The sequence below is a fragment of the Carcharhinus amblyrhynchos genome, chromosome 6, assembly GCF_965287045.1.
Source record: "Carcharhinus amblyrhynchos chromosome 6, sCarAmb.v2.hapA, whole genome shotgun sequence".
Classification (NCBI taxonomy): domain Eukaryota; kingdom Metazoa; phylum Chordata; class Chondrichthyes; order Carcharhiniformes; family Carcharhinidae; genus Carcharhinus; species Carcharhinus amblyrhynchos.
The window spans coordinates 112,485,884-112,511,478 of record NC_137329.1 but is presented as its reverse complement, the minus strand read 5'-3'; the positions used below and the strand labels follow the sequence as shown (position 1 = coordinate 112,511,478).

The 25,595-nt window shown below is 41.9% G+C and overlaps 1 protein-coding gene across 1 annotated transcript; it reads left to right on the top strand.

The window, feature by feature from the left end:
• The first annotated feature begins 1,782 nt into the window (after positions 1–1,782).
• LOC145344550 (calcium-activated potassium channel subunit beta-4-like) lies at positions 1,783–23,315 on the top strand. The gene is made up of 3 exons (XM_080191746.1): positions 1,783–2,449; positions 19,423–19,550; positions 21,600–23,315. Exons 1-3 carry the CDS (start codon positions 2,114–2,116, stop codon positions 21,766–21,768), a joined length of 633 nt encoding a protein of 210 aa, XP_080047872.1. The 5' UTR covers positions 1,783–2,113; the 3' UTR covers positions 21,769–23,315.
• The last annotated feature ends 2,280 nt before the right edge of the window (positions 23,316–25,595 follow it).

The following is a 25,595-nucleotide window of genomic DNA, read 5'->3' as shown; positions in this document are numbered from 1 at the left end:
GCCCATTTAAGACAAGGAATTTCTTTGCTGATGAATTTTTGGAATTCTCTAAGGTAGGGGGCTGTGAAGGATGGGTCATTGAATATATTAAGAAAGGCCGAATAGATTTTTTTTAAAAAAAGAGTACTTTAGTCAATGATTATGGGAAGCAGGAGGCTCAAATCAGTCAATATTGAATAGTGGGACAGCCTCGAGGGGCCGAATGGTCACTGTCCCTCTCCTGCACTTGAGAGAGATTTGTTTCCACTCCGCATCTCTTCAAAAGCAACGCTGCTCAATCACTGGAGTAGGCAGCACCATGGTCAATAGATACAACTGGGTAGACTGTGCAGTTAGTGGCCTGCAGGGCTGTCTGTTCCAGGGAAGGATAGCCACCAGTCTGCGTAGTGGCGCTGAGTGAATTTTATTTTGGCTTGGCGCTATAGAGAGAATGTGCCAGTTCCATCCATCAGCACGAAACAGATCTAAAAGTCAGCACACTTGAATCTGTGCTTGTGAACCGGGCAAGTGGGGGTCTTGCAAGAGACCAGGAAAAGCATTTTCCCCTTTCCGCGTGAAGCTGGAAATCATGAGGTAAGCACATTTTCTCTGCTTTTGCAAACGCTTGCTCAATTCAATCATTAAAACCACACAGGGTAATTTATTGAAATCACTCTGAGCGATTATGCTTTGTCCTGCCAACTTTATCAAGCTAACGCGGCGGTGTATCAGAAGGCTGGATCAATTGAACTGGAATTAAACTAATTCCTGCAGCAGAAAGTGACTTGTGGGCGCAATTTACTGGCGCTTAAAATTCCGGAACCTGTTTGTTTTGCGCCGTTTTGTGTCCCTTCGGTAACCTGGATGGAAATGGCAAAGCTCTGTACTCGAGACCACTGGAGGTGGGGGATTTGTGATGGTGAATAACTCTAGAATTAGGGTCTGATTCCCACACGGGGAGAGAGTTGGGGTGATGCTGGCTGTCATTTATTAGACTTGGACAGTGAGCTTTTACTTGGCATAGGATGACCCACACGTCCTGGGAGGAGGGAGATCCGATTAGTTATTATAGTGAGGGAGATGGAATCAGGGAAATGTGGTGCAAAATTCTACATGGAGGAGGTAAATACCTTCAGTTTTAGCCCCCGGAATGACTCTCTCCTTGTTTAGGAGGAGTTCTTTTGAGAGTCTTCTGCTTAACAAGCGTTTGACACCAACTGCAGCGTCCACATTCAAAAAATATGCATTTTAATCCATTCATACAGTTTACATGAACACCAGCAATGATATCCACGTGGACAAAAGTATGTATTTTAATTTGCTCAATAAATGATTTACATTCACACCAACAAAACTGTCCACATGGACAAAAATATTTATTTTTAATCTACTCAATACAACATTTACATTGACAATGATGTACTCAAACTCTTAATTTGGCTTTTAGAATTCAATTCCGTGCGACTTAGATTTATTTTACAGTTTAACGAGTGCTTTGGCAGTTACTTGTAGCGGACAGTGCGACGATCCCAGTACCTATTCCATTTCCAGGATTAAACATCATGTTCTTGGGACACGCTGTACACTCTCTCACAAGCCGGAGCTTCCCCCCGGGGGAGTGACGGGGGCTTTATAATGGTGTTTCTCTTGTCAAAGCAAGGCCAATCCATAAATGCCATCTGCCTCTGGAAGGGAGGAGGGGGGGGGGGAATAATTACTATAGAGACACTCCTACCGCCTGGCACCCAATCTGGGAGAGAGAGAGACTGACAGCTTCAGCCATGGTACTTACCCGAGCAGGTGGTAAACAGCAGTCACTTTGGAGCTGCCGTGTGCTATTTCTATCTAAGAAGCTTACCTAATCCAGATGTAGAGGCAGCCTTTCAGCCGCTCCGGATCCCCGGGAAGGCAAGCCGCACGCAGAAGCTGCAGCTTACACGAGGAAGAGGAAAATGTGGCTCTTTCCTCTGCGGGAGCGAATAAGTTGTTCAATACTTGATTATCGGGGCTGAAGTGTGTAGCTGTCAGGAAGTTTTCCAGGGTAGTCGTTGGGGGGAGGGCGGGGGGGAAGCCTGCACTACAGCAGTCGGATGTATTAAGACGCTCCTTTCTCAATCCCTCGGACCCCGAGCTCATGGCGAAGACCAGGGTCACTTATGAGTATTCCGAAGCCGAGGATAAAAGCATTAGACTCGGGTTCTTCCTCATCGTCTCCGGAATCGTCTCCCTCTTCATCCTGGGATTCTGCTGGTTAAACCCCACGCTGAATAACATGCAGTGCAAGGCTGCGAACTGCACCGTGGTGTCGTTGCGGCAGATCGGGGAGATGTCTGAGTGCACTTTCACGTGTGGGGCAGATTGCAAAGGGACGTCTCTCTATCCCTGTCTCCAGATCTTTGTCAATAATTCCCAAACTTACAGCAAAGCGCTGCTCCATTATGACGAACAGCAACTCATTCTAAACCCCAAGGTAAAGTGGGCTGTGACATAGATTAAAGAGGGTTTGAAATAGACCTGAAGACATTTAAGAGCAGTATGTTTAACCACATTATACATTGTTCTTGGAGTTGGCTTTAAGTTATATTTGCTTATATAGCAATGGGCACATCTTTAACCACATTATAAATTGCACTGTAATTTTATCTTCAAATTATATTTTGCTATATAGATAAGGGCACAGTTTCTCATTTGTAACCACATTATAAATTGTACTGTAACTTTGTCTTTAACTTATATTTTCTTAGGCACCAAAGGGCACAGTTTCTCACTTGTAACCACATTATAAACTGTACTTTAATTCCAGACATCAAATCTAAATCTTACTTGGGAATTTATACATGTAGAATCTGCAATTTATTAACTGCAACTGTTACGCTACACAAGTGTCAGTGGTGCTTTGCTGGCAATACTCTGACCTCCCGAGTCAAATCCCACTGTAGAGAAATTTGACATCTCAGTTGACACTCAGTGTGGAACTGTACTGAGGAAGTGCTGTACTGTTGGAGTTGCTCTTTCCTGGATGAGGTTTAAACCAAGCCCCCCCCCGCCCCCTCAGATGGGAATAAAAGATTCAGCAGCAAAATACAAAGAAGAGTGATCTGCCCCGGTGTTCTGACAACTTTATCAATCAACCAATATCACTAACACAGAATTATCTGGTTAAAATGTGGCTGCCTACTTTACAGTAGTACTTTATTGATTTGTAATGGAGTTGGCGGGGCGGGCGGTGCAGGGGAGTGGATGGTGTTCTGACAGGCACAATATCAATGCAAGTTTTTTTCCCCGTAGATCTTGTCTGATCAACAGCGAATGCAACAATATATACTGTGTGGCCTAAAAATGGCTCCTGATTTTATTGAACAGTCAACCTTTCACAAGAGATGTGGCACCTTTTAAAGTCCAGTTTGGGGTTACGTAGGTCGACCCCCAGAGAAATCTAATCATAGACTCCAGAGTGTATTTTATTGATGGAGATATTTCATGCATGCGTTCTGTGCAATGATCCCGTATTCCTTAAGCACAAAGCCACTTCATTAAAATAAGTTAATCATCAACTCGATGGGTTTTCTGTGAACTTAATCACAACATGCGAAAAAGTGCCACAGGTCCATTCATTTAGTAAATTGGAGGTAAACCTATTGATTCTGTGCAATCAGTTACCTTTTGTGTCATTTGTGTACCCAAATGGTGGTATTCAAAGACTTGTACGATTGTTCTCTATTGGTGCATGTTTTTTTTTGAAATGCTGCTTGTTGCACCAAAAAGTAACCTACAGAAGTTTCATTAGTATCGATGCACGTTTAGTTTCAATCCATTCAATGGTGACTTTTCATTTTGGGGAGAGTGCAGAATGTCCAAACACGCATAAATAGGACATGTACTGTCCACGAAAGATATCATCGAAATTAAATCAAAGCTCTGACCCGTCACATGAAAGCTGACATCTACTAGCCTTGCCTAAGCCCTATTGCTCAGTTGAGAGAGAATCTGCCCAAATGTGAGATAAAATGGCACAGTCAAGAATGCTGAAATAATTGTATCCTTATAATTAGCCTTCCTTATGTACTTTGAAGAGGCCGAATTGCCTGTGTTCTTGCTCCTATTCAATATCCTGTCCACTTTGGATGGTTTCACGGATGGGTTTTCCAGATAAGTTCAAGATTGGAGTTTATTGAGATACCATTGAGATCAAGTATTCTGCTGACGCTTGCTCTGTAAATTCACATCATGAAGCATAGGCATTTCAGTGAAATATCGGAACTTGGACAATGTTAATTGAACTGTACTCCTGTATGAATGTCTTTTGAAACACTGGAGGAAATGTTGCATCCATCAATGAAAGATAAGATGAGCAGTTAAGATCTTCCTCTATACCACAGCATTGGTGTTGCAAGTTTCTGTTATCCTGAATGGGTGAGAATATTCAACTTTCAGAGAAAAGAATCATAGGAATCCTACAGTTCTCACATCGGAAAATGAATCTGACAGCAGGAGAGAGATTGAGATTGAGATTGACCAGAATTCATAGAACAACCATTAGAAAAGGTATCTGATCGAGCTGCCAAGGTGGTGGGGATTCCCGGTACCTGAGCACATTTGGTGGTATATGGAAGGAGTGCTACATCGCTCTATGTATTGTTCTACATATGAAGCATTAATCCAAGGTCTGCTAGTTCCTATTGTTCATTCCGGTATTAATGCCCAAAGTTACTGTCCAAAGACAAGTGTTCTCCTGACCATTGTCATTTTAAGCTAACTAGTCAGACATCCAATTGTTGTTTGTACAGTCTCACAATTACTAAATCAATTATAGATGGGATGGGCAGATACGTGACAAATGGAATTTAACCCTGAAAAGTGAGGTGCTACACTTTGGAAGAAGTAATTTGACAAGGAAGTGTTCCATGAATCACATGACACTAGGAAGTTCTGTGGAATAAAGGGACCTTGGCATGTTTGTCCACAGATCTCTGAAGACTGAAGGGCATGTTAGTAGGGTAGTGAAAAAGGCATGTGGGACATTTGTCCTCACCAACAGAGGCATAGATGACAAAAGTAGGGAAGTCATGTTGAAGTTGTATAGAACTTTAGTGAGGTCACAGCTAGAGTACTGAGCGCAGTTCAGATTGTTGGAAGGTTGTGTTTGCACTGGAGGGGGTGCAGAGGAGATTCACTAGGATGCTGCCTGGGATGGAAGATTAAAGATATGGTTGGCTAAGGCATGGGTTGTTTTCATTGGAGTGGAGAAGACTGAGGGGTGACCTGATCAAGATGTAAAGGCTGAGGGGCATGGACAGAATGGATAAGGAGCACTTGCTCCCCTTAGTTGAAGGGTCAATCATGAGGGGACATAGGCTAAGGTGAAAGACAGGCGGTTTAGGGACGATGAGAGGAAACTTTTTTTTAGCCCGGGGTAGTGATGGGGTGGAACGTGCTGCCTGAGAGGGTGGTAGAGGTGAGTTGTCACATGTCCTTTAAAAACTATCTGGATGAGCTCTTGGCCCATTCAACGGTAGCACAGTGGTTAACACTGTTGCTTCACAGCTCCAGGAACCTGGGTTCAATTCCTGGCTTGGGTCACTGTCTGTGTGGAGTTTGCACATTCTCCCTGTGTCTGCGTGGGTTTCCTCCGGGTGCTCTGGTTTCCTCCCACAGTCCAAAGATGTGTGGGCTAGGTTGATTGGCCATTCTAAATTGCCCCTCAGTGTCCTAGGATGCCTAGGTTAGAGGGATTAGTGGGTAAATATGTAGGGATATGGGAGTAGGGCCTGGTTAGGATTGTGGTTGGTGCAGACCTGATAGGCCGAATAGCCTCTTTTTGTACTGTGGGATCCTGTGATTTCAAAGCTATAAGGTGGTAAATGGGATTAAGTGGGAGATTACGTGTTTCTCACATATCAGTGCAGATTCGATGAGTTGAAGGCCCTCTTCTTCACTGTATGATTCTATATTTTGTGTAACGGCAGGCACTCCAGTTGTGTATGAAGCACTTCGGAAGATTTGAAATGTGATAATGTGTATAAAAACTAAAGATATTGGGTGGGGATTCTCCTGTCCCGTCTGCCACAGGTACTATAGTGGGCTGGGGAGTGAACTATGCAAATGTCCATTTACCTCGGGTGGGATTCTCTGGTTTTGGGGTGAGCATGGTCGGGGAATCCCACCCACTATATTTTAAGCCAGTATTTTTTGTAATGTTTGTGTAGCTTTACAGATATTTTAAAATGAAAATTCTAAATTACAGGTTTAATTAAAGTTTGCAATATTTATATTCACCTCAACGCATATTGAATTTCTTCGAGACGTATAAGATGATGAATGGGATGGATAGGATAGAGGTGGAGAGACTCTTCCCGCTCAGAAAGGATAGTAGGACTAGGGGGCACAGCCTCAAGATAAAGGGGGGGTGGTTTAGAACAGAGTTGAGGAGGAACTTCTTCACTCAAAGGGTGGTGAATCTCTGGAATTCTCTGCCCGTTGAAGTGGTGGAGGCTACCTCGCTAAATATTTTTAAGACGCGGGTTGATGGGTTTTTGATAAGAGAGGGGATTGAGGGTTATGGGGAGAGGGCGGGAATGTGGAACTGAGCCATGACAGATCAGCCATGATCTTATTGAATGGCGGGGCAGGCTTGAAGGGCTAGTTGGCCTACTCCTGCTCCTATTTCTTATGTTCTTATGTTATGTTATGATTTTTATTTTCCCTGTCTGGTTATGCTAAATACATTTCTTGTTCTATCACATTGTCCTGGTGATGGATTCGCTCCTCAGACTAGGAATTTAATACAATCAGCATGTAGCAAAAGCAAAATGCCCAAGTAATCATATTTGTTAGTGGAAGACTAACTTGATTTTAATTCGGACTAATTAACTGAACAATTATCTCCTCTGACAACCCCACAAATGTGCTATCAGCATCACTACAATCAGAGGAAATGGCACTGTGGTTGGCACTGCTGCTTCACAGCACCAGGGACCCGGGTTCCATTCCCAGCTTGGGTGACTGTCTGCATGGCGTACACATGTTCTCCCCATGTCTGCCTGGGTTTCCTCCAGGTGCTCCGGTTTCCTCCCACTGTCCAAAGATACGCAGGTTAGGTGCATTGGCCGTGCTGAATTCTCCCTCAGTGTACCTGAACAGGCGCCGGAATGTGGTGACTAGGGGATATTTACAGTAACTTCATTGCAGTGTTAATGTAAGCCTGCTTGTGACTCATAAATAAACCTTAACTTTTAACTTTATTCTATGACTCAAGACCATTCCTGTTTGATTGTTTTACTGGTACGTGGAAAGTTTGATTAGCAGTGGAGGATGCCAATGGATATTTGTTATGAAATGTCTGAAATCCAGTTAAGAAGCTTTATCAACCCTGTGGGCTTCTTTTGGAAGAGGAAATACTTAATCTGTGAAAATTGATTTGGTTAAGTAAAAATATTGTGACGCAGCCCAATTTGATCTGCGGGTGTTGCAGACCAGCCTCATTTCACTGTCACTTCTTGTACGTACTCATCCCATCTCTACTCTCTTTTCACTTTGGTTTGATTTTGATTTGATTTATTATTGTCACATATTAGTATACAGTGAAGAGTATTTTTTTTTGTGCGTTGTATAGACGAAGCATACCATACATAGAGAAGAAAACGAAAGAGTGCAGAATGTGATGTTACAGTTATAGCTAGGGTGTAGGGAAAGCTCAATTTAATGCAAGGTAGATCCATTCAAAAATCTGGTCACAGCAGGGAGGAAGATTTTCTTAGGTCAGTTGGTATGTGACCTCAGACTTTTGTATCTTTCTCCCGACGGAAGAAAGTGGAAGAGAGAATGTCCGAGGTGCGTGGGGTCCTTAATTATGCTGGCTGCTTTGCCGACCTTTTTGTTTCAACCCTCCGTTTTTCTTCCTTTCTGTGTTTTCTTTAGAATGGGAACATTTCATTTAGCACAGAAGCAATGTCAAAATAAGATGGTCAAATGTGCTGAACCTTCTTGTTAGCTGTTTGAGATTGTAATCAACTGTTCTAAACCTCCAGCTCTTGTCCTTACTGGGGAGAGCCTAATGCCAGCCTTTCAGTTTCTAATTCATTTAGGATAAAACGTCTTTGAATATTCAAAGGTTGGGTGAAACGTTAATTGTCTCACTGGTTGAATTACTTTCAGCAGAAAACAAAACTACGCTTGGAGAAATGTAAGTGGACGTAAGAGGCCCGAGTATATGATACCATCAACTTTGAAAGTAAAATAGACAAGATAACTCAGTATTAATTAGGCGAGAGCAGATAAATTGGTATTAATGGCATTTACTCTGGGCCATCTTCCTCCAGAGTAGTTTTCTGTTAAAGTGCTCTTCAATAAAGCTGTTCCATGAGGCAGAGATTGAGTGAAGATTATTCTCCCTTTATTTAAGTCTTTCAATATGGAGTTACTGAAGGATGCATTGAAGTGAAGTGTTATTTAGGCATGCAGCCAAAGATGGTACATAATTGGGGAAATGATTAGAAGGAAGAGACAATGTGGAGCCAAGTAATGGAGCAGGAGTGATTAACGTTTTCTAGAATGCAATTAGCCCTGGACCAGCTGACTTTCATCAGAGACTAATTTTGCAAGCAAGGTTCAAGCCAGGGCTAGGGCCCTTTACTTGGACATGCAAAAAAGGTCTGATGTACGTAGTGGTCTTGGAAACACCTCTTTTTGCTTTTACCAATATGACTGGCTTGCATGCTATCCATCACATTTCATGCTTTATTGATCGATTTGGCACTGCATCAACTAATTTCAAGGCTGAGGTATCCATCTCTACCTGCTAACCTTGGATGAATGGTGAAGCATTTAATAACATCAGGATTTTTCTCGTAATTCAAGATTTGACTTTTTTTGGGATAACTTAATATACCACACATTAACAGATGCCATCATTCCAGAATGGAGCAAGTTCTTCAATTTGATTTGATTTTATTATTGTCATGTATTAGTATACAGTGAAAAGTATTGTTTCTTGCATGTTATACAGGGAAAGCATACAGTACGTAGGGAAGGAAAGGAGAAAGTGCAGAATGTAGGGTGTAGAGAAAGATCAACTTAGCACGAGGTAGATCCATTCAAAAGTCTGACAGCAGCAGGAAAGAAGCTGTTCTTGAGTAAGTTTTCTCGTGATCTCAGACTTTTGTATTTTTTTCCTGACAAAAGAAGGTGAAATTATGTCCAAAGTGCGTGGGGTCCTTGATTATGCTGGCTGCTTTTCCAAGGCAGCAAGAAGCGTAGACAAATCTCAGGCTTAATGTTTATTATTGAGACTTGCATGCAATAACCTGCTAGCACTTGTATAGGGTGGACCTTAACGAAAATTGATTGGAAAACAGCTTGCTTCATTGCTTTGCTGTGTGAAATGGCTTTCACCACTTGATTTCAGAGACTTAAAAACTGCGTTTCATCTTAACCAGATTTTCTTTCAGTCAAAATATCCTTGCTCAGGAAGGATTTAAAAACGAGAATGAGAGTTTTCATTTTAATACCAAAATGTTGCTTGACTGACAGCCAGTAGGTCAGCGAGCACAGGCGTGAGAGGGGATCAAGACTTGCTATGAGTTAATATACCAGCAGCAGAATTTTGGATTGACCCGAGTTATCAGACAAAACAGAAATGCATTGGGATAATGACATCTAGAAGGAATGAAGGTCTGTCTGAGGGTTTTGGCAATAGATTAGTTGAGACAAGGTTGAAGTCAGGTGATGTTATTGGTGGTTGGAGAGGAGGTTTTAGTACGCATGAGATTGAAGCTCGTTCCAGGGTGAAATGTGACACCAAGATTGCAGATCAATTGGCTCAATGGAGCTAGAATTAAAAAATGGTGTTTGGAGTGGAGACTGGAAGCAATGGCTATAGTCTTCCCAGTATCTAACTGGAGGAAATTTCTACTCATTCAGTATTGGATGTCTGTCTGATAATTTAGCGAAGTGGAGGAGTCAGTGGTGGTGAGGTACAGCTGGGTTTAGATGTGAAAATTAACACTCTGCTTTTGTCACTATGTTACTCTGTGCCACTACCTTACTCTGTGCTTACATGTCCCATTCTTGGCTTTCAGATAACATTCTTAACAATGGCGATAAGACTGCTCTGATCATATGACATGGCGGTCATTGTGCATTATTGCTCATCCCCCTTGGTGTTTCCATCCTTTCCTACCATCTCTGTGCCACCAGTCCAGCATGATTCACTTCTAACTCCCCTTTCATGGTTGCATTTCCTTCGTCCAAATCATGTCGGACCCAGAGTTCCATTCTTGGTCTCTTATTCACCTTTTTGTGAATGGTGACTTTATCTGTGGAAATGGGAGCCACCTTTCATGGTTAAACCACTTCTTGAGCCCTCAGCCACACTCCTTGATCATCTGTGTTGTCCTGTGTAGATGATGAGAATTCTTTTTAATTCAGCATCAGCTAGACCCATTCTGCTCAGTCTCCGCCAATGCACTTAGTATTGTCCTACTCCTTGCACCTCATTCAGAGTAAGCACAGAGGTATATACTGCCTGATTATCCCCTTCATGTTATATTTCCCAATCCTCCTATCTCACCCCTCATCCCCCAAGATTGCTGAAACCCTTACTTTGTGTTTTTGTTACTCTGACGTTCTCTCCTTGCCAGAGCCCTGGGTTCAGTCCCTCACAAGTTGCAGTTCATCTAAAGCTGCACCATTGCTGTTTTTGTCCCGCTCTTAAGACCCATTCCTCTCTTGTCATTTGCCTTTTTCCTTTAAAATCATTATCACTCCCTATTCCCCACTGCATCAGTTTTCAAATAGCTGGCCAAATCTACAAATTCTCTCTTTCATAGCTTCAGCTCTTTTTATGACACAGTATTGGGTGGGAGGGTGAGCTGTGAGGAGAATGAAGAGATGCTTCAGTGTGATTTGGACAGGCTGAGTGAGTGAGCAGATGCACGGCAGATGCAGTACAATGTGGATAAATGTGAGATTATTTATTTTGGCAGCAAAACAGGAAGGCAGGTTGTTATCCAGCTGTAGATTGAGAGAAGGGACAATGCAATAAAACTTAGGTGTCCTTGTGCACCAGTCACTGAAGATAAGCATGCAGGTGCAGCAGGCATTGAAGAAGGCAAATGGTATGTTAGCCTTCCTGGTGAAAGGGTTCAAGTACAGGAGCAGGGATGTCTTGCTGCAATTATACAGGGCCTTGATGAGACTACACTTGGAATATTGTGTGCAGATTTGATCTCCTTATCTGAGGAAGGAAATTCTTGCTACATCTTGTTGCCTGTGTAAATTATTTTGCGAAGGGGGCATGTTAAGAATTTCTCTGCTGAATGATATGATCTTCATTTATTTTGTGATTAAAGAAAATTGTGCTGGTTGATGACATTTTGTCCTGGTTTGTAAAATTTGACAGCTGTGTAGGGGGGGTGTTTCAATCCCCTAGAGACCAACAACTTTTCAAGAGAGAAAGTCAAACTTTCAGTTAATGGATGAAAGCATAACACATAATTCAAATCTGATAGTTTAGATGTTCTCAGCCAGAAGCCTAAAGGGATGAGATGTCCCTGGCACGTATATACTCATAATTACTGGGCCAAGCATTGAATGAGTTATTAAGGTTGGGCTGGTTGTGGGAAATATAAAATCTATGCCAGTCCAGTGAGTTTGGGGCAATTTGTTTGCTTGGTTCTTAACGTATGTTGCTCTTGACCTTGCATGGTTAATGATAGGGTTGAGTGTCTTTAAGACAGAGATGGATGGGTTCTTAATTAACAAGGAGATCAGGAGGTATGGGGAAAAGGCAGGAGAATGAGAATGAGAAAAATATCTGCCATGATTGAACAGCAGAGTAGACTTGATGGGCTGAGTGGCCTAATTCTGCTTCTATGTCTTATGGTTGGATGTAACACCCCATGCCCTGATGCTAATATCCCTTACTCTTTTGCAAATCAAACACTCTTTCCCTTTTCAGTCATGTTCGTTCAATTCCCTTAATGTTATTATCAATTATACTCTGAAATCAGCAGTTTTTCAATCAGTCAGCGGGACGCTGTGATCAGCAAAAGTTGAATGCGTATTTCTGTTTTAGACATTTTCCTCCAGCCTCGATCTATCATTGCAGAGAGCCAGGGGTTTATGCTAAAAGCATGCTTTTGATTGGACTGACGGTCGTGGTTTTTGCTGATGAGCGCTGAAGTGAGTAGTTACTAATTGTGTCGAGGTGATGGGTGAAAAGTTTGACACTTTGCAGCCAAGTTAAATGGAGATGAATTCTCCTTGGTGCCTGATAATTGAATCTGATCACCAGTAGTCCAGTGGAGTGATAAAAGGCCATGTTACAAATCTGAGGGCTGATCTCACACTTGCTTAAAATGACAGTGTAAACTTGTTAAATTTTCCTAAACACTTAAATGTAAATTTCAGATATGGTACGTTTTTGGAGGTCGATATAGCTTGAGAAAGCCACGTGACACGACGATGAGTGGAAAAGCAAATTGCATGGAGGGTGTGGAAAGTCTGCAGAGGGATCTGGATAGGCTGAGCGAGTGGGCAAGGACCTGGCAGATGGAGTATAATGTTAGCAAGTGTGAGGTTATCCACTTTGACAGAAATAATAGTAGGAGGCATTATTATTTAAAAGGTGAAAAGCTGCAACATGCTATGGTGCAGAGGGATCTGGGAGTCCTTGTGCACGAGTCGCAAAAACCCAGTCTGCAGGTGCAGCAGGTGATCAAGAAGGCGAATGGGATGCTGGCCTTTATAGTGAGGGGGTTAGAATATAAAAGTAGGGAGGTCTTGCTGCAACTGTACAGGGCACTGGTGAGGCCACAGCTGGAGTACTGTGTGCAGTTTTGGTCGCCGCACTTGCGGAAGGATGTATTGGCCTTGGAGGGAGTGCAGAGGAGGTTCACTAGGCTGATACTGGAGATGAGGGGGTTGGACTATGAAGAGAGACTAAATAGACTGGGTCTGTATTCATTGGAGTTTAGAAGGCTGAGGGGGGATCTTATAGAGACGTATAAGATAATGAAGGGGATGGATGGGATAGAGGTAGAGAGATTCTTCCCACTTAGAAAGGATAGCAGGACTAGAGGACACAGCCTCAAGATAAGGGGGGCACAGTTTAGATCGGAGTTGAGGAGGAACTTCTTCACTCAGGGTGGTGAATCTCTGGAATTCTCTGCCCATTGAAGTGGTGGAGGCTACCTCGCTGAATATATTTAAGTCACGGGTGGCTAGGTTTCTGATAGACAAGGGAATTAAGGGTTATGGGGAGAAAGTGGGAAAGTGGAACTCAACCACTTCAGATCAGTCATGATCTTATTGAATGGCGGGGCAGGCTCGAAGGGCCAGATGGCCTACTCCTGCTCCTATTTCTTATATTCTTATGTTACTTACAGAGAATGATGGGTGGCAGAGTAGTTAGCACTGCTGCCTCACACAGTGCCTGTGACCTGGGTTTGATTCCTGGCCTTGGGTCACTGTCTGTGCAGTGTCTGCACGTTTTCCCTGTGTCTGGTCCGGTTTCCTCCTACAGTCCAAAGACATGCGGGTTAGGTGGATTGACCATGCTAAGTTGCCCCTTAATGTCAGGAGACTAGCCAGGGTAAATATGTGGGGTTACAGGGTCTGGGTGGGATTGTGGTTGGTCCAGATTCGATGGGCCGAATGGCCTATTTCTGTGCTGAAGGATTCTGTGTGTTTCATTATCTTGGTAAATCACACAGTAATCTTTCCTGATGGAATGAAACTGATTGCATTTGAAGCTTTTCATTTGATTAGTGAGCAGCGTATTTTACATACAAAAGATGCCATTTGAATTTCTGTAGCATTTTCAGAAATTACAGCATTAATGTAATAATGACCTACATTACTTGAAAATCCCCATAAATGCTTCAGGAAGAACTGCAGTTACAATTGCATCCAGTTCAAAGGGTTGGTTTCCTTTCACAGAAGCATTATGGTAGTGATATTTTTCAAGATATTCCACAATATAAATAATGAATCATCCTAATGAAGCCAATTTTTTTTTACCCCTTCCAATCAACTGAAAGCACAGGATATTTCAAAGTTATGGACTGTGACAACATCCTGGCAATAGTACTGGAGATGTGCTGCAGAATTAGTTGTGCCCTTAGCCAAGCTATTCCAGTACAACACTGGCATCTACTCAGCAATGTGGAGATCTGCCCAGATATGTCCTGTTCACAAAAATATGGTGAAGAAGCCAACAAGAGGGAAAAACCTGCCCTATCTTGTCCTTATCAATCTAACTGTCGCCAATGCATCTATCCATGATAGCTTTGATAGGAGTAAACCTACACCATCCTTGTGGAGACAAAGACTGTCTTCACATTGAGGATATCCTCCATTTTGTGGTTGTATGGCATTAATGGGATAGGTTTTGTCTGGGTAACCGTGAGGTATCGGGGCTGATTTACGGCAGGAGAATTGTATTCAGCCACAATCTGTAATCTCATGGCCTGGCATATCCCCCACTCCACCATTGCTACCAAGCCAAGGAATCAACACTGGTTCAAAGAAGAGAGCAAGACAGAGCACCAGACATGCATTAAAATGAGTTGCCAACCATCTGATGTTACAACACTTGCATGCCAGACTGAGGAAGCGACATGGAATAGCCAGACCTAAACAATTCCACACTTACTGGATCAGATCTGAGCTCTAAAATCCTGCCACATCTAATTGTGAATGGTGGTGGACAATGAGACCACTCGCTGAAGGAGGAGGCTACACTAATATCCCCATCCTCAATGATGAGGGAGCCCAGCACATTGGTGAAAAAGACCAGACTGAAGCATATGTAATAATCTTCAGCCAGAAGTATGAAGTAGAATATCCATCTCTGCCTCTTGCTGAGATCCCCAGTGTCACAGACAGCAGTCTTCAGGCAATTCAATTCCCAACATGCGATACCAAGAAACAGCCGAAGGCACCTACCATTCACAATGACTCAGATACTGGAGCAGACCATGTCCAAATACAGCAGGACCTCGACAATATCCAGGTGTGGGGTGACAAATGACACTTGTGTCACACAAGCACCAGGCAATGACCACCTCCAGCAAGAGAGAATCTAATCATTGTCCTTTGATATTCAATGGCATGACCATCATTGAGTTCCCTCAACAACATCCTGGGGGTTATGACTGACCAGAAGTGAACTGGGTTAGCCCTATATCTACTGTGGTTACAAGAGCAAGTCAGAGCCTTTGAATTCTGCAGTGAGTAACTCCCCATCTGTCTCCTCAAAATCTGTCCACCATCTCTATAAGGCACAGTTCAGGAGTGTGATGGAATACTCTCCACTTGCCTGAATGAGAGCAGCTCCAACAACACTCAAGAAGCTTGATACCATCCAACGTGAACCAGTTCGTTTTGACTGGCACATAACCCACCATGTTCAACATTCACTCCTTCCACCAATGACGTTCAGTGGCAGCAGTGTGTACCATTTACCAGAGGCACTACGGCAACTTCCAAATCTGCAACCTCTACCACCTGAAAGAGCAGCGGAAGCAAGGAGACATCGTTGTCTGTAAGTTCTCCTCCGAGCCCCACACTTCCTCTTCCCCACCACCCTGACTGGAAATTGTATTGCTATTTCTACACTTCCACTTAATCAGAATCATTAAACTCCCTTCCTAAAATCAGTGTGGGTCCACCTAAGATCAGTATGGGTGCGCCTATACCATGTAAATTGCAGTGGTTCACTACCACCTTCTTGAGGGCAATTAAGGAGGGCAATAATTGCAGATCCTGCGAGCCATGCCCATGTCCTATGAAAGAACAAGTTTTTAAAACTCTAGAACATATTAAAATGACAGTGATATATAGCATACTGTTAAAGTTATACAGTATTCAAAAAGTGATTACCCTTCAAAGTTGTCACTACAATTGTATCTAAATGATTAATTTGAAGCTTCTTGCTAACAAATCCATAAAAATACTTTTTCATCTTCCAGATCATTACCCTTTTAACAGTAATTATAGCTCTTCCAATTTCATCACGTCATTTTATGAAGGCAAAACAATTACTTCAAAACAAACGCTCAATGTTAACGGAGAAAACTCGAATAACGCAGTCAATGACAGCATGAAGGACTGAAGAGAATTCAGAAGTTGTTGACCCTTTCAAGGGCAGGAGTCAGCAATCTTTTTTAGACAAAGTTGTCTGAAGTAAATTCTATTGGGAACCACAAGATGAAAATTTGGCATATCTAAACCAAACACTTGCCAAATTGTTAAGTGCTCAAAAATGCATAATTTGCATATTTGGTAAGTAAAATGCATTTGAATTCCTGTGAATTTAAAATAAATTATCTTTTGAGTTATCACATATTTAACTTGGTGTTTTGACAGTAAAATAGCCCCAATGCAAACTTGAACTTAAGATGCATAAAATAAACATTTTTGTAGCTATTGCAATTTATAAAAAAACTAATGCACATTTAGAACAATTAATTATCTCTAGCAATACAGGTCACAACCATAAAATTTATCCTTGAACCAAAGCTGTTATCTATAACCATGGTGAAGCTATACCACTCGAAAGAGGGTTTGTTTAGAGAATGATGGGCCTTTTTTGCTCAAATAATGACTTGAAGTTGTAAAGTACAATTTAATGATTTAGCTTTTTATCTCCACAATAAAGCAATGCTTACTTTTTTTTAATGCTTTTTCATGTCAATGTAATTCAATTGGAAGATGTTAAGTCACGTGTGACCCTGGAGCCGTAAGCTGCTGATTCCTGCTTTACGGCATCCAATACAAACCAGTCTCGCCTAACTGAAACCTTCTGATTGTAAGCAAGTTATCTAAGTTAGTCAACCAATCCTGTTTACACTTGATGTTCACCCTACTGGTTGTCTGACAGGATTGCAAGATTAAACTCAGCAGAGATCGACAGTTACATTCTCTGGTCTTAATGGCAAGTATCAGGTCATTCATTGCATTTCGTCATGAGCAAACACACATCAACCCCCAGATTAGTAGTATCACCATAGCCCCAATAAAAATGGACACAGCTCCAGTAATAAAGCCGGAGGGAAAAGGGATGATCCACCTGGAGGGAAAGGCCATGGGGAGAGATATGAATCACAAATTCATTCCCTTGCTTTGGTTGAGTGCAATTGTATTTTTAATCTCTGACTGGGAATTATTCAAAATATTAGTCCTCAATGATTCCAACTGCATGGCACGGTGGTACAGTGGTTAGCACTGCTGCCTCGTAGCACTCAGGACCCAGGTTCGATTCCCAGCTTGGGTCACTGTCTGTGTGGTTTCTGCACATTCTCCAGGGTTTCCGCCGGGTGCTCCGGTTTCCCTCCCACAGTCCGAAAGATGCGCTGGTTAGGTCACTGGCTGTGCTAAATTCTGCCTCACTGTATCTGAACAAGTGCCAGAGTGTGGTGACTAGGGGATTTTCACAGTAACTTCATTGCAGTATTAATGTAAGCCTACTTGTGACACTAATAAATAAAAATTAAAAAAAGGCCAGTTTTGCACATATCACCAGTGTTATCCAATTTTAGCATGCACATTTGTTTCAGCTGCTGTCGAAAACATTTAGAAGAGGTACGTCTGAAGAAAGTACAAATATTTATTGCTCGTTTTCAGACAGTGCTTTCCCTGGCAGCCTCTTAATCACAATGAAACAAGGTCAAAAGCAATGTTAAGAACTGACAACATTTGACATACAAAAGATTTACCTGTGTTACGGTAAAGTTTTAAATTCTTGCTTTGAATCTGTAGCTGCAAGTGGTATTGTGTCCCTTACCTTTGGGAGGGGCAATGGACTGATCTAGAAACCTTGCAAATCCATGTGATCTGTCGAGAGCTGAAATCTAAGAGTTGGTTACATCACTGAAGTTGCGTGGTGCAGGTGGCCTGTCCAGTTGCTACATGTGGTGATATTTAACGGGGCTTCTGAACCAGAGAGCTGGACCAGCAATGGTAGCAGCATAAAGAGACAGAGTGCAAATCCCTGGTTCAAAGGGGTAGGGTATGAGGAAAAGCTGGGTTTCTCGGCTTGAAGGGACAATGTCTGAGAAGGGAGCTTTCAGATTTATTTCAGTTAAGAAAATGGAATTTGGACTTTTACTTTGAAGTAACTTACGGCAGCAAGATGAGAGGACATGGGTTCAAACTGGTAAAACAAAAAAAAGGATTGATTGACAAACGGAAGAACTTCCAGGTAGTAATAAAGGAGAAAATCTGAAATGGCATAGCAACATCTAATAATGATTTTTTCTGGATGAATGAATTAAGCTGGTCTGAAGGATCTGCCTGGTCCATAAATGTGATTTGGCCATTCAAGTTGCTATAAATTCAGTGTTCAGGCTGTTCTGATGAGAGGTGGTCTTATTGAAAGATTCTGACGGGACTTGCCAGGGTAGATAATGAACGGATGTTTCCTCATCTTGAACTTGGGGAAGAGTCGAAAGAGAAGGGATCTTGCATTTAAGATGACGATGAGGAGGAATTTCTTCTCTCTGAGGCTCACCAGTCTTTGGAACTCTCTGCCTCAGGTGTCAGTGGTGGCTGAGTCAATAAATTTATTCAAGGTTGAGTTGAACAGACTTGTGATGGACAAGGGAATTGAGAATTATGGTAAGTCAGACAAGCAAATATCCACAATCAGATCAGCCATGATATTATTGAATGGAAGATTAGGCTGAATGAGCTGAATAGCCCCTTCCTCCTCCTGTAATAGTACACTTTTACAGACTCCATTAGAAACACACAACTGTGCAGAAGCCAGCAGCCCACATCACTGTCCCAGTCTTCAGCCTAAGAGAGGACTCCACCCCCTAGGGTCATTACCCATTTTCATCCCAATTGATCCCCCAAGCTAGGTGACTCTCCTTCTGTCACCAAAAGAGAGAATGCTGGAAAATCTCAGCAGGTCTGGCAGCACTTGTAAGGAGAGAAAAGAGCTGATGTTTCAAGTCCTGATGACCCTTTCTGTGTTGCCCTTAAAGGAACAATCCCACACCTCCTCTCTCTTATGACTGCCAAATTCTGCAGCTCTTAAAAAGAAATGACGTTGGGTGCATACTCTTTGTCCAACCTGAAAACCAAAAGTTAAGGAGACCCTTTTCTGTGAGTTATCTGTTGATCCTTCCTCTCTTTTTTTTCCAAACCTACTGGATTCTAACACAGGGCGCTAATGTAGACTTGACCTGTTGCCTTTAGAGGTGCTTGCTACATATTAAACTGTGCATCCTATTGATTCCACAGTTTGGGTCATGCATGTGGGGTAAAGATGCAGGAGATGTGCCTGGGCGACAGGACTACACTTATGTGTTTGAGTCAGGCCAACAAAGAATAGTGTAGTAAATGAGTTGAATTTACTGCAATTGTTTTATTTAGAACTTTCTTCATGTGATTCTTGGTGAAAGTCCAACATAATGATGCATTTCTCATTCTATCCAGTGTTCCTATATTCCTCCTTGTGAGAGAGACAATCAGAAAAACTCAGAAAACGTTATGAGTTGGCATGATTACTGGAAGGAAGAAATAGGCTCCCAGACTTTTATATGCTACATTAATCGACAACGAAGGTAAGACTGAGATGATCCACTGAGTGCGAAACAGAAATAAAGTTTTATGATTAAAGCATGTTGTATTTAATACTGAATAACAGATTTATCAGTAGGATGTTAGTTGTATGTGTCTTCTGTGTTTGACTTGAATGTTACAAATGCTGTGGAGTAGATTTTTGGCTTTACTGCTTCGAGTGTTGAGCCTTGTCTGGATAAAGCACAAAGGAAAATTTTGTGATGCAGTTAGCCCGCCAGGATTTCTTGCATTCAAATTAGTGCAAGAAAAATCACTTGGCTTTGAGCACGTTGTGTGATTTGCCATACAATCCCTACAGTGCAGAAGGAGGCCGTTCAGCCCATTGAGTCTGCACTGACCACAATCCCACCCAGCCCCTATTCCCGTAAAGCCACATATTCACCTTGCTAATCTCCCGGACACTAGGGTCAATTTAGCACGTCAACCTAACCTGCACATCTTTGGACTGTGGAGGAAACCCCATGCAGACACGGGGAGAATGCGCCAACTTCCCACTGACATGACCCGAGGCCGGAATTGAACTCGGGTCCCTGGTGCTGTGAGGCAGCAGTGCTAACCATTGTGCCACCGTGCCGTCACTGCCAGATGTTGCTGTCTGAGCCTCACCTAGCCCTTAATGCCCTGGGGGTAAACATGGAAATCCACCTTATAAAAACTTGCATACACATTGCACCTTTAACGTAGCAAAAAAATCCCAAAGCGCCTCACAGGGACGTTATCAAAATCACATTAGGGCAAATGACCAAAAGATTGGTCAAAAAAGTAGGCTTTAAAGGCCATGTTAAAGGAATGATGAGAGCACCCTAATAATTTTATTATTAATTAATCTGCTGATATGGCCAATTAAACTAGCGTTCATGTTGCTTTTCAATTTCAGTTCAAATCAAGTGGACAAGAAGTGGGGAAATGGATCTAGAGAGAACAGTGGAAATGGGTATAATTGCTTTTTATGAATAAAAGGTTAAGGTTACAAGAGAGAAATATTGTCTTATGGTGGGGCATAGGAAATATCCCTTGAACTTAAGGAGGTGTTCCTGACAAACCCACCAGAGAGGGTAATGTAACAATTAGAAATGCCACCTTCAGTTTTTGAGGATGATCACTTATTTTAAAATCCCTCCGTGACCTTGTCCCACTACCTCAGATATCTACACCCCTCTCATCCAATTACACTTGGGTGACTACTGATGGCTGTGCTTTCAGTTGCTGGGGGTCCAGCTCTGGAAATCCCTGCCTGTGCCCCCCCACCCCCGCAATGCCTTGCCATCCTGTTTTCCTCCTTTAAGATGTCCTTAAAAACTATCTTTTTGAGCAAGCTTTTGGTCATCTAACCTAATATCTCCTGATGTGACTCAGCGTCATACCTTGTTTTACGATGCTTCTGTGAGTAGCTTGGGACATTTTCTGTTCTTTAGCTGCGCTGCAGAATATAAAACTGATGTTGACTGGTTTCAACTCCTAGAAACTTTGCAAAGGTGACAGCCCTGATCAGGAGATGAGTAACTGAGAGTAAATTACTGAGGGTTTTAAGAAAACTCTTTGACTAGACATTTAAAAGGGATATGTTGCCATGAATAATTGAACTTGGGACCTCCCCACACATTATTATTTGATTTTAATGTTATCAAGCTGCAAAGTGGTTAACATTGTTGCCTCACAGCGCCGAGGACCTGGGTTCGATTCCCGGCTTGGGGGTCTGTGCGGAGTTTCCCGCTGTGTCTGTGTGGGTTTCCTCAGGTGCTCTGGTTTCCTCCCACAATCTGAAAGATGTGCTGGCTAAGTGCATAAGCCATGCTAAATTCCCCCTCAGTGTACCTGAACAGGCACTGGAGTGTGGTGAATGGGAGATTTTCATCATAACTTTATTGTTAATGTAGGCCTACTTGTAACACTAATAAATAAACGTTAAAACTTTAAACAAAAATGCAGCTGTTCGCTTGCATAATGGTTAAATTGTTGAAGTGTTAAATTGTACACTCTTTATTCGGGGGGTGTATTGCTCACTAAGGCCCTGTTTGGACTTTTTCTAGACCCGATGATGTGCTTTTGAAGCGAGCCCATGATGAAAATGTTCTTTTGCACTGTGTACTCTGGCCTCTCCTCACTCTTCTGGTGGGTGTGCTGATCGTGCTTTTGACCATTTGTGGGAAGAGCCTGGCTGTTCGAGCAGAAGCACTGCAGAAAATGAAGTACTCCTAGCGAGGAGGCTGATGAGAAGTGGCAATCAGGCAGCCTTCCAGTCGGGAAATAATCAACCGTGCATTCAAAGGCAAATCCTTATCGGCAAAGACCTGAAATTATCTTATGCAAGTATAGATCTACAAAGTTTAGTATGATTTAAGCTGCTGGGAAGACTGAAGGCTTGATGATTGATTGTAAATGCTTGTGATTTGGCATAAAGATTCCATTACATTATTGCTGAGAGAGGGGTGGGTGGAAGCAGCAGATCGAACCTACCTTCCCTTCAATTAATCTTCAGTTCAGATATCCATGTTCCCAGAATATGTTGTGAACTAACTGCAACCCCACTTCTTTGTTAACCCTAGTTAAATGAAAGCTCCCGAAATCTTTGCTATTGATAACTATTTTTTAAAAGAAAATCTGTACTTTGTAATGATGTAAAGATGAAATTGTTAATGAATGGGTTTTAAAAATAAAGTCATATGTGAATACTGGGAATTTAGTCCAATCATTCTTCTGGCAAGTGATCTAAGAACCTCTGCTCTGACAAAGAGCAGGACGCATAATCTTTTGTGTCGAAATGCTTCATGGATTGACGTAGCTCAGAAGGAAGTAGTTTGATACATTGTCACTGTGTTGGGCTATTGAAAGAGCCAACTGGTTAGTCCAACTCCCATTCTCTTCCCCACGCCATCCCCCATGCAAATTATTACACTTCCAAATGTTTGCCCAATTTCCTTTCAGAAAGTTATTATTGAACCTGTTTGTAGCACTTATTCAGATGGTGCATTGCATTTCAGGTCACCATAATTTCCTGCGTGCGTTCTTTTTCTCCTGAAACACCTGGTTCTTTTGCCAGTTATTGCCACTTGGCTCTGCATGAAGTACCTAAATTGCGGTGTCAATAAATACTCATGTGCTCCCATTAACATACAGGTGTGATGAAGTATGAATGATTAAGATTTGCACAATATCATAATAGTGAAATTTGAAAACCTCCTCTGCCAAGAACATGCGATCAAATACGTAGCAAGGGAAAATAATTTTATTTTGTGTGCTGCAACTGACTAGTTGGTATTGTAATATCAGGGTACAGTTAGTCATTCTTGCAATAGAAACCTTGGCTCCAATTCAAAGGGTTCATTTTAAATCATTGCAGTGATGGGAGTTGGCTACCTTTTTCACTCATTTTTAAGGCAAATTGCCACATCTATTTTTGAGGTGGTGGAATATTTTCCTGCACTTTGGTGTTCGAGTTGTACCACCAAACCATTTTCCCCAAAGCTATAATCAGTGTACAATGAAAAATCAATAAATATGAATGGGTGGTGCAGTGGTTAGCACTGGGTTCAATTCCAGACTTGGGTCACTGTCTGTGAGAATCTGCATGTTCTTCCTGTGTCTGCGTGGGTTTCCTCCAGATGCTCCAGTTTCCTCCCACAGCCTGAAAGATGTGCCTAGGTGTAGATTCTCCCTTGGTGTACCCGAACAAGTGCCGGAGTGTGGCGACTAGGGGATTTTCACAGTAACTTCACTGCCGTGTTAATGTAAGCCCGCTTGTGACAGTAATAAATAAGCTTTAGTGTCACAAATAGATATACACGAACATTGCACTGAAGTTGCGGTGAAAATCCCCACACTCTGGCACCTGAGAATGAGAAATGCTAAAGCTAAATATTTTCTAAAAGGCTCATTATCAACCCTTAAAAGTTGAGTGAAGCTTTATCTTTTTAAAAGTGCTCTGAAAGAAGGTTGAGTTCAAAATGCTGTACCCAATTTTTTTTAGCATTTAGCATTTTCAAAGTAAAATGTTTTTCAGGGAAAAAGTCTTGTGCCTAACACAGGTTTAACAGGTAAACCTTCACAAAAGTAAAATTATTGAAAAGGACCTGTTTGGAGGAAATTGATTATTCAAAAATTAGAACTAATTCTGCTTGGGTTAATGAGCTCATGTTTTGTAATTTTGAAAATGCTGTATGTTATTGTATGTTGAACTTGGAAGTTTCAAGTTTTGTTTTCTTTGCAGATTTAATTAATAGTTAACACATGTAAACTTGTACATTTATTTTTCACCCTATAATGTGTTAAAAATAAAATACTGATGGAGTAATATTAGACAAGTTGAAGGTAATTTTAATGTGATGGTGTAAACTGTGTAATAGCAGAATCAGTATCAATTGTTTTAATTCAATTGCTTCATAATTGGGGTAGCAAGGGACAGCATGGTGGCACAGTGGTTAGCACTGCTGCCACATAGCCCAGGGACCTGGGTTCAAGTCCAGTCTTGGGTGACTGTGCAAAGGCATTCTCCCTGTGTCTCTGTGAGCTTCCTCACTTTGGAATTGAGTGAAGTTTCATCTTTTGATAAAGATAAAGCTTCGTATCCAGGTCCCTGGCGCTGTGAGGCAGCAGTGCTAACCATTGTGCCACCCATTCATATATATCAATTTTTCAATGAACACTGATTATAGCATCAGGGAAAATGCTTTGGTTAGAGTGCCCCAGTTTCCTCCCATAGTCCAAAGATTTGCAGGTTAGGTGGATTGGCACCTAAATTGCACCTTAGTGTCAGGGTAAATGCATAAGGTTTTGGGGATAGGGCCCAGGTAGGATTATTGTTGGTACAGACTTGATGGGCTGAATGGCCTCTTTCTGCATTGTAGGGATTCTATGATTATATGCAGTGGGCTGTTGTTTTTGCTATTGCACTCTTTTGTTAATATATAATATCACAATTACTCCTTTTTTTTAGTTGGTGTATTTAACATTGAGTCACTTTTGTATTAATTGTGCACTAAAAATTCACTGCTGGTTCTTTTTCCTTCTTGACATTGCACTGTTATTAAAAAATGAATGCAGTTTCTTGCCTCCTTTGTCCACTTTTAAGCTCCCTCTTTATATTCTGCCATCTCTACAAAACCAGCTGATTGATTAGAACTGAGGCATAAGTTTGTCAAAAGGATTCACTCCAATTGACTTCCTTTTGATGATGGATGCCCCCGGTACTAGTTAACGTATCCAATGTGCGCAGTGAGCCACCTTTCACTATCCATGAGGTTTGGTGGAGGCAAAGTGAGCAACTGCCTCGAAACGGGGAAGAACGCTCATTAATCATCATTGGTTTATTGCTTGAATCCATTGCATTTTCAAGGCTAGATGAGAAATACTACCGCATGTACTTACTGCTGAAGTAGCCCATGTTTTGTTGTGCAAAATTATATTGTAAATGATAGGTGCAGTCTTTACTGGAGCATTAGCGGTATTGCAATATCAGCAACAAATGACATATTTATTGTTTGCAGGAAAGGAAATCAATAGCAGGTTTATGTATTAACCTCCTTTAGAAATCTGGAAAGGGATGAAAAGTGGTTATATTTTTGCTGTTTCACCAACATGTCAAGGGGAAAAGAAACCAAACGACCTGCCAGAGGAGGTGGTGGAAGCAGATTCTATAATAACGTTCAAAAGGTACTTGGATAGATACATGAATAGGCAGAAAATAGAGGGATATGGACCACATAGAGGCAAGAAAACATTAGACTAGAGAGGCATCTGTATCGGCACAGACTTGGTGGGACGAAGAGCCTGTTTTTTTGCTGTGCTGTTTTTTGAAAGAATTTAATTTCTGATTATTTGTGGATATTTTAGTACAGCCATTAATCAGCATACAGCATATTTCCTTTGAAGACCATGAGATACAAATGGTTTGCTATGTATCAGTGCTGATTTCACAAAGCCAATTTTGAGGGCTAGCTTTTGGGTTTGATGAACCGTAATAAATACACTTGAAACGATGCTCTGAAGAAAGAAATCAGAACTTTCACTCTATCCTTATGTTTATTCAA